At 33.1% G+C, this 9624-nt stretch overlaps 1 protein-coding gene across 2 annotated transcripts; it reads left to right on the top strand.

Annotated features, from left to right (window-relative positions):
• The first annotated feature begins 4328 nt into the window (after positions 1–4328).
• On the top strand, positions 4329–8992 carry LOC122588741 (mitogen-activated protein kinase kinase kinase 5-like). Of its 2 annotated transcripts, none has more exons than XM_043760916.1 (11): positions 4329–4818; positions 5400–5909; positions 5980–6067; positions 7078–7140; positions 7227–7390; positions 7533–7608; positions 7770–7829; positions 7903–8028; positions 8113–8322; positions 8405–8505; positions 8599–8992. In XM_043760916.1, exons 1-11 carry the CDS (start codon positions 4412–4414, stop codon positions 8804–8806), a joined length of 2013 nt encoding a protein of 670 aa, XP_043616851.1. In that variant the 5' UTR covers positions 4329–4411; the 3' UTR covers positions 8807–8992. The 2 variants fall into 2 exon arrangements, with proteins under 2 accessions (XP_043616851.1, XP_043616852.1); XM_043760917.1 differs by having other exon boundaries at positions 4330–4818; positions 5406–5909.
• The last annotated feature ends 632 nt before the right edge of the window (positions 8993–9624 follow it).

Below are 9624 nucleotides of genomic sequence, written 5' to 3'. Positions count from 1 at the left end.
TGTGTCAGATCATCAATTTACAAGCTTATAATTGGTCATATATTTTATACGTAATAAAGGGTGATACTGTAAATACACCGTCAACTGTTCATAAAAACACATCTGAAACGCCATCGTTTTATGTAAAACGCCGTGTTTATCGCCCCGTTTTATATAAAACGGTACCTAAAACGGGGAATGACTGACATGTGTGTCAGACCACGTGTAATTCTCCTTATAACTTTTACTATCTACACACCGGCCAAACGCAGCGTTTTATATAAAACGAGGCGTTTCGGATGTGTTTCCTGGGAACAGTTGATGTGTGTGTAGATAACCGCTTCCATTTTATATAAAACGGGGTGATAAACATTACGTTTTATATAAAACGGGACGTTTTAAATGTATTTTTTGGGAACAATTGATGTGTGTAGATAACCAGTTAAATAAAAGGCATTAACCATTGTCTAAACTACCAGAATTATCATGCAATCGATTATTATTATGCTATAACATATATAAAAAATACACACACAATTATTGAACATAAAAAATCAATTACATCTCTATCTTTGTATACGAGCATAATGCTCGCGCGTTACGACAACTAGACTGTGAGGACAATATAAAAGGGAGGCGGTGGTGGAGATCGAGGGAGGCGGAGGGTGATAGAAGGTCGACGATAGCGTGTAATGATTAAAAAGAATGAAGAAAGAATGGTATATAAAAGTTTTATGTTTAAGTAGGGGTGTAAGGGGTATTATGAAAATACAGAAAAAATGCTTAATTTCTAAAAATAAAAAACCAATATACTTTATAAAAGAGTATTATATTATATTAAATAAAAAATGATTGTTATGACATCATTATTTTATGAAAGTAACTTATTTGTTTCCACCAAATGCTTTCTAAGAGTTTTGTTGTTTTTTAAATTTATTTATGATATCATAAACACTTTCTTTCTTAAAACTTATTGCATTTTTATTTTTGTTACTTTATGATGTTAATTTTTTTAATAAAAGTATTTTTATTTTCTTTCAGAAACTCTAATAATTTATACATTTTTTTTTAAGTTTCTTCATCTAAATTAATAATTTTGTCATACAAGATCTTTTAATTATATGTATAATGCGGGTTAATAAGCTAATCATAAATACTATTTCAAGATTATGCCGCAAATTCAATGACGAAGATATATGTTTATAAAACTTTTTTTAATATGTCCGGGTTGAACCTAAGACTATTAGCTAGTTTAACTTATAATAAACATCTCTTTTTAAAAAAAGAACTTAATAAATATAGAATTCTTGTGTTTGACTTTAAAGTTTAAGCAAAGACCTTTTGTTATAGCTTAATAGGAAAGAAAACTTCAAATGCGACTTTAAACTTTGTATAAGAAAAATACACAAAACAACCATCGAAATCACAATTAAGTACATGATTTCATTGTCATTCATTATCAAAATTCCTAAAATGATATGATGAAGTGTACACTTTAGGTTGCCATTAAAGAAAGTTTCAACTAGCAAAGCTAGTAATCAGTCACTTTACATCATTAAAATACAAATTTTTAATTTTGTAGAAAATGAAAGTCCACACGTTGTCGTGGGGTTTCCATACGTCATGTTGTAACAATAAAGTTTTTTTCTTTTTCAAAGATTGTTAATTTTTACCAGAAAAATCATTGCATATTAGTCAAATAATTATTTAGTAGCTTCTTATTTTTACTAAAGAGATAATACGGATAGATTAAAATGATGATACCAATATATTTTTTTTTATATTTAATTTTAGATTAATAAATAATGATCATTAATTATAGAAATTAATCTCCACATTTTATAATGATAGAAATTAATTAATTTAATGAATAACTAGATTTTAGACCCGTATCAAATACACGAGTTTTATAATATTATCAATATTTTTTATTATACTAAAGCATAGTTGTCCTAATAACTTATCGACCAATCACAACTCTCGATTTTTTAAAGTTGACTTTCATTTTCAATTTTGACTTTAATTTATATTTTTTGTTTTCCATCACAAATTTACACTTTTTACCCAATAACTTTAATATAATAAATAAATAATTATAGCTAATATATATCCGATAGAATAATATCTAATATTTATATAATAAAATAATAACTGGTATATATCAAATAGAATAATAAATAATATACTACAGTAATAATATGTTCTATCATATAGATACATCTTTCATTTAAAGAAAAGATATTATTCCTAATAGTGTAAAATTAAAATGTAATACACCATGTCTAACAATAAAGCAAATAAAATGATAGTGACATATTCTGATTTTTTTAATGTTCAAATATAGCTAAGTATGTCACAATTTACAACTTTGATGGACATATTAATCGTCGTGTTTTCAGACGGATTAATAGGAGATTTTCTCTCTATCAGACATTTCTGCTTCGAAGGAACTTTCTAGCGTTAACTCGATTAAAACAATGTTAAACTATCCACCGTCAAATTAGGACTCAAATCTTTAAGTGAAATTCACTTTTAAAATAAATAATTTATGATTATTTAACTACCCCAATGAACCGACGGTATGTCATAACTTTAATAAACACAATTACACGTAAAACAAAGAGAATCTAAGTTATGGCCGGCCTTTTTTGTAACCGTCACACCGTCTTTGATATTATATATATTAACAAAATTAAATCTTAAGAAAAACATAATTAAAAAAAATTGGGTTGGTGACGTATTTGGGCGTATATATAGACAACGGTCCATTTTCACTACAACGGTGAAGGCAGCCGGCAGAAAGCCACTTATCTCCGAATGACCAAATAGATATATACTAACAACAATAGTACGCGTGTCTGTGTTGAAGATTTCAGACAGTCACTATTTATAATCAACAAGGTTAGATCAAGTAGTTAATACTCTTGCCTTTGGAGACAGAGGTCATAAGTTCTATCCTCATTCTTTGCAAGGCTGAATGTCCTTTTCTATCTTTAGATACAATCTGGAAGCAGCCTCTCTACCCCGTCGTGGTAGGAGTAAGACTGTCTACATCTTAACCTCCTCCATACACTGTCGAGGTATTGAGACCTAAAACCCATGAAAAACGCATTGAGCGTTAGTTACTTACTCCGTACTATTTATTCAGTAAATATTTTCAAACCCACGTACGTAGTTTTTGCCTTTGCCTAATCACCCACTTTTAAAATTGTTCATTTTGTTTATTTACCCCACCTTCAAGTCGAAGTGGGTTGATACTTAATAGTTTAACAGCAAAGACATATCGTTACTATCAAGGCAAGTGCGGTACGTACCACAAATCTTAATGAGTGGATTTGTAATAAAAAATATTAATTAATGTTAGTTTATGGATAAATTAGCAGGACCCAGGAGGTTTAAACATAGTTACCAAAATAAAGCGAACATGACATCCATAATTACCAAAATAAGAAGTACAACCAGGAAATAAAGAATTTGGTTTGTATTTCGGCTTATAAACGGATCTTGTTGTTAATTATATAGAGATGTAATTAAGCATATGCAGCCAAAAACTTGATGAATTAATGGATAGGTAGCTTGGAGCGATATGCAAACTAAGGGACACAAAACGTGTCCAAATTAAGCATCAATATCATAGGTGGTTGTCCATATCCTTCCGTCTTAGCGTTGGGAAGACATATGAAGGTCCATCCATACTTTACTTGCCTACTACGTACGAACTCGATCTTTTACAAGAAAATATTGTGTACAATACTACTCGTAGTTAATTTCTTACATTCAAGAAACAAAATCGGACTTCGCTTGAACTACTTAATAATATCTTGATTAATCTATTCATTTTGGGAAAATTTACTCATCCTTTTTTTATACTAGTACCTTTTGTTTCCGGTGTACACACTACTATCTTTTGTTACGTACATATCAAAATCTCATCGACGTCGCATTAAAATAATGGTATATTTTTAATTTATATGACTTTCTTTTCGATTGTAATTGTACGTGGACGTACGTTGTAGTTGGCCAGCTTTTGAAAATTCAAACACTACTACGAGTACTATATTTTCTTGTTCCCTCCTTCCACCTTCATTAATATACAGAATAACTATACGTATAGGTACGACCCAGTATGCCCACGAGCATTGACTTTTGAACTTTCACTTCTTTCAATTTACACAACACAACAAGAATATATGATATTAATGATGATAAGGCTTTTCATACGAGTATATACAATTAATCGTGTTCTTCACTTCATAAATTCGAGTATTTAACTTTTTATAAAGAAACTAACATCTAAATTTCCAAAATTCAAAAATGTTGACCGAATTAAGTCAATGCAAAGACTTCATTTCTTCTCCGGTTTATATATTTCCACCACTTCAAATTCATCATATTTGTTGATCAAAATTTTGTAATATAATATAAATAAATCATGAGTAAATTCTTTAGTAAAAGAAGATTTCATTCATCTTCACCTGCTAATTTGATACCTAGTAACTTTTTTAATTACAATAATAATAATAATAATTCGTCGAAATCTTCGCCGGAATCGTGCCGGAGTTCGGCTAACGGAGGGCTGTATTCACCGCAATTGAAGAAGAGATTGACTAGGCAGAGGAAGCTCCGGTATGTGTCGGCGGAGGAATATTCTGCGCCGGAAGAAGGTGATGGTGTTCGGTCGAAATCGTTGCCGCACACTCCGGTTTCGGATTCTGTGATTTTGGAGTCGCCGTCTCCGTCGCCGCAGTTGCCGGAACATTGGTCGGTGTTTGCCGTGCCGCAACGGTTGCCGCTTCCTATTGACGAGCTGCGGCTTCAGGCGGAAGGAGGAAATGACCGGTAAGTTTATTAGTACAATCAATACTTATTTTGCCTGTTTATGTTAGGGATTATTTATTACTCCGTATTATTATTTTTTTTGAACGGGAATTATTAGATTAGAATATATATGTTTGGAACTACATTGTAAAATGAAAGACAATTTGACATTATAAAAGGACTAGCCGTGAAACTTTTTGCCCGCTTCCTTCTATTTCTATGAATTGAACTTTAATTTACATTAGTAAAAATTTGACATTGCAAATATTTGATTCATATCCAAAAGAGAGGTGCAATTTGACACTACATTTCAAACCATTTAATTATCAACTTCATACTTATTGATTTTTAACAAATAAGATGAAAGTTACGATTTTTAAAGGGAGATTATAGTTCTCTTGAGTGCACAAATCTTACCAAGATTTGATTTTCATATTGGTAAGATCTGTGCACTCAGTAAAAGTATGATAAACGGTAACTTTCATCTTCTTTGTTAAAAGGGTCTTGCTAAATACAACGCTAGGTGTTGTAGTTAAGGTACATAAAATAGTTGCAGACTTACCATAAATACAGCCCTTAGATGTACTCATAAAAAACTGTAGTTGCAGATCTGATAGGATAAAAACAAAGGGTCGTGGTGTCCCAGTATCGCCTAAAACCTCAACTTATCATCGTCGGAGAGGTCGTCCTCAAGACAATGGTGAAAAGGTTCATGATGACATCAGGTTGGATGTTCCTGCTAGGAGTGCTCCATCAACCACCTTGACTAGTCCTACTCTAAGCCCCAAAAGATTTAGCACAGTCGATATTTTTGATTCTGCATTTACCATTCCTCAAGAATGCCATTTGTCAACAACGTCAAGAAGAGGTTGTCAACTACACAGTCCACCGTTACAAAGTCCTTACTTGAATTGTAAAACTGAAACTAATAATGCCAATGTTCACCCACTTCCACTTCCGCTTCCACCTCCACCTGCACCGGCACCTTCAAAACCTGTTTCTCATCGCCAAAGTTTTGACAAACCAGATGGGCAGCCAATAAAAGGTCAATGGCAAAAAGGGAAACTTTTGGGACGGGGTACTTTTGGTACTGTTTATGAAGCAACCAATCGGTATGTCAAGGAATAATTTGAAATATCCTTTGTTGCAGTGTGTTTATGTTTAATTTTTTCTTTCTTGTAGTGAGACTGGGAGTTTATGTGCCTTGAAAGAAGTCGATGTCATATGTGATGACCCTAAATCATCTGAATGTGTAAGGCAGCTGGAGCAGGTTATTCTTCTGACTCAGTTCACTTCATGTTTTCTGGTCTAATCTCTAGATAAATAGAAGGAAATATCTGAATATTGCTGTTTAGAGGATATGACAATTTCAACCCATGTATATAGAAATGGGTCAATGTGGGATACGTTTTATCTCTACAGGGGCAGTGAATTGAACTAATGTTTTAACATAAAAAGAAAATGTTCAAATGGATTGAGCAGGTGAAACTAATTAAAAGTCATCTAGAATGTAGTCAAACGCATAAAACTAGTAGCTTTATTGAGAATGAGTTCATTTCATTATATTAGTGATGTCGGTTTATACTAATCTCTTATCACATTAGCTGTCCATGAAGTTAATAAGAATATAAAGTGTTTGTGGATTGGTCTGCCCAACACGGTCTGTTTTGACCAAACAAAATTTTTTTCCCGTTTTGACCCGTTACCCTGCTTAACATGCTCCTTCTACCCCACCCATATCCCACTTTCTCTCATGCATGTCGATACTGGATCATTGTCTGTTGTGTGTGTGCATGCATATGTTTTAAGTAATGCATCTTTATATTGCATGACTAGTGCAGAATGGTAACCGGCTATAGTGCAAGGGAAAACTTCATGTGATGCTGTTTATATGCAAGCATATATAGTAAACCGTGGGTTGGACAAATTTAGATCTTTCTCTTACGATTTTATTAATTTGTCAGTCCATGAACTATAGTGATCTTACCAGAAAGCTTCTCTAAAACACTTGATGCTCCCTTTCATGTATAATTATATATTGTCAAATCCCTTGGGTGTCATAATGTAAGTTGACTGTTTGTAGTTTTTGCATAATGCTATACCAGAATGTATGTGCCAAATGTCCCGAAGTATATACAATTGTTTTTCATGTTCATGGCCACTATCATCATTTATTTATTTGCTATAAATGTCACAATGAATATGGTTGACTGAAGATTAAACTTAGTATATTTAAATATTAGTATTATTTCTAAGACAGGAAGTTTCAATATATTTCAGGAAATAAGAGTACTAAAAAATTTAGAGCATCCAAACATTGTACAGTATATGGGTTCAGAAGTGGTGAGTTTTTGTAAGTCTCTTTTATATGTTGGTTTGTTCTAACATAACAAAAAATGCTTATTGATAGAAGTCTGTCTTGTATACAGGTAGAGGACCGGTTTTGTATATATTTGGAGTATGTTCATCCTGGGCCGATAAATAAATATATCCGGGAACACTGTGCAGCTGTAACAGAATCTGTAATTCGAAATTTTACACGTCACATTCTTTCAGGGTTGGCCTATTTGCATAGCAAGAAGACTGTTCACAGGTATATTTATTCATCGCAAAAACCGATAATCTAAACTATAATTAACTTGTAGTTAGAATAAGTAAAATGAAAAAGATTTGCACATATAAATTTATTGGTGCTTATGAGTTATAATAATTATTTATTCATGCCCATTAAACAGGGACATTAAAGGAGCAAATTTGCTTGTTGATGCATATGGAGTGGTGAAGCTTGCAGACTTTGGGTTGGCGAAACATGTAAGCTGAAAATTAGTAATTGTTTCTCTATGTTACGCTCATCTTAACCACCTACTCTAGCCAGTCCTACCATCAAAGTTGGCGCGCTATTAGTTTGTTTTCATTGCATCTTTGTCCAGGCTATGGTGTTCTCTAATACTCTTCTCCGTGTGTTTTTATAGCTTTCTGCACACGTAACTGATCTTTCTTTAAAGGGCAGTCCACATTGGATGGCTCCAGAGGTATATCTAATAATTACAAAAATAAGGATCACATTCAAAACGGGCCTGTGAAATCATCATCTTGTTTGTGCAGGTTCTGCAAGCAGTTATGCGAAAAGATTCAAACCCAGAACATACATTTACCATGGATATATGGAGTTTGGGATGTACAGTCATTGAGATGGTGACTGGGAAACCTCCATGGAGCGAATTTAATGGGGTAATTAAGTTAACATTGTGGCTATAGTGTTGTTTCATGATTGTGTTCCAATTAAGTTAATAGTTTTTATTCATGCATTATTAGGTGCAAGCAATGTTCAATGTGTTGCATAGATCACCACCTATACCGGAAACTTTATCAGCGGAAGGGAAGGATTTCCTCAATCGGTGCTTGCAGAGGAATCCAGAAAATCGCTCATCGGCTGCTATGCTACTTGAACATCCTTTTGTGTGTAATTCATTCGATCACAATATTTCACTCTGCAAACAAGAGTTTTCTAGTCTGAGATTGAATGTACGTTATAGATTGCTATTTTAAAATTTATCATTCTTAATTTTCCAAATCCTTATTTTAGTGTTCTTCTGTGGTATTTCAGGAAATATTTCATAATCCAAGAGACTCTCCAGCTCACCCCAAAGATACGGCGCAATCCTCACAATGCACGTTGCCTAAACGTGGAAGATTACAGTTTAAATGGTAAGCTTTTCATCTTCCTCGCTTGAGAAGTGGTGCAATATTCTTTATTTTCGAGGTCAAAATTTATACTTGAAATATATTTTTCTTCTGCAGCGGAACACCGAAACAACCTTATTCAGAGACCAAAACTTCAAAAGCCACTCGCCTTTCACCTCGGTCAACCCTTGATGCTTCCGACGTCAACTTTAGGACACACCATTATGGGATTTCACAAGTTCATAGCCGTTTACCTTCAACATCCGTGGGTGCCAGAACATATTCTCTTCCAACGACTCCTAGCAGGGAAACCTACCTGTTTTAAAATGTTTTTTCCTTCACTCTTAATGTCAGATTACATAACAAATAGAAATTTAAGGAACTAGAAACACTTTAGCCATAATTAGTTAGTATATTGGTTCTGCTTCTGGTCTACTATTTCATAGATGTTGTACTGTTGTTAGTAATTTATTTGTATGTGCTTATATTTGAATAGCACTTTAACCATGTATATTGTGTGTATATATAAATATGATCCTAGACCTTTCTTTCCATGTAAAGTCATTGTAACAAATTTGGGGTTTTTTTACGAATTGGTGGATGAATTTTAGTTTTTTTTTTTTCGAGCAGTGAAACTCTACCAAAAAAAAAAAACACAAATGTTGTACAGCAAAACATACAAAGCTGTTATTGCACTTTCACTGTCCTTTTCAATCACATAAGAATACAAGTTAATTACTATCCCTCTACAGGCTCATCTAAATTATTGCCGGCAACCAGCGTCACAAGAAGAGCCAATCGCTTTTAGTGATGCAGCCTTGTTGTAAAGAAACAATTCCCTTTCTTTAGCATTTGAATCGATACCATCTCTTACCTTCAATTTGTTACATGACTTGGTCATAAATAACACGCATAACATATTTGGATTTACTTTTTGCCATTAAATGAGATGTTGCATCGATAATTAACTTCTTTTAAAAAAAAGTTATGAGGAATACTGGGCTAGTATATTTACATAAACATGTACGAGTAGTAAAGAGTAACCTTTTTCGAGTTATCATCAGCCAGTACAAAACCCTGTTACTGCACCTTATGGCATCCTAGATTAGTAGGAATCATTATAACACCTTAAAGCATCTTAAA

Source organism: Erigeron canadensis, chromosome 2 (genome assembly GCF_010389155.1).
Source record: "Erigeron canadensis isolate Cc75 chromosome 2, C_canadensis_v1, whole genome shotgun sequence".
In the NCBI taxonomy this organism is placed as follows: Eukaryota; Viridiplantae; Streptophyta; class Magnoliopsida; order Asterales; family Asteraceae; genus Erigeron; species Erigeron canadensis.
This window is presented reverse-complemented; position numbering and strand designations above follow the sequence as displayed.

Excerpts from the sequence above, each read along its gene's own strand:
- LOC122588741 (XM_043760916.1), top strand. The coding sequence starts at position 4,412 with ATGAGTAAATTCTTTAGTAAAAGAAGATTTCATTCATCTTCACCTGCT. Across the intron at positions 4,819-5,399 it reads GCGGAAGGAGGAAATGACCG|TTGCAGATCTGATAGGATAA; the intron begins GTAAGTTTATTA and ends AAAAAACTGTAG. Across the intron at positions 7,391-7,532 it reads AGCAAGAAGACTGTTCACAG|GGACATTAAAGGAGCAAATT; the intron begins GTATATTTATTC and ends CCCATTAAACAG.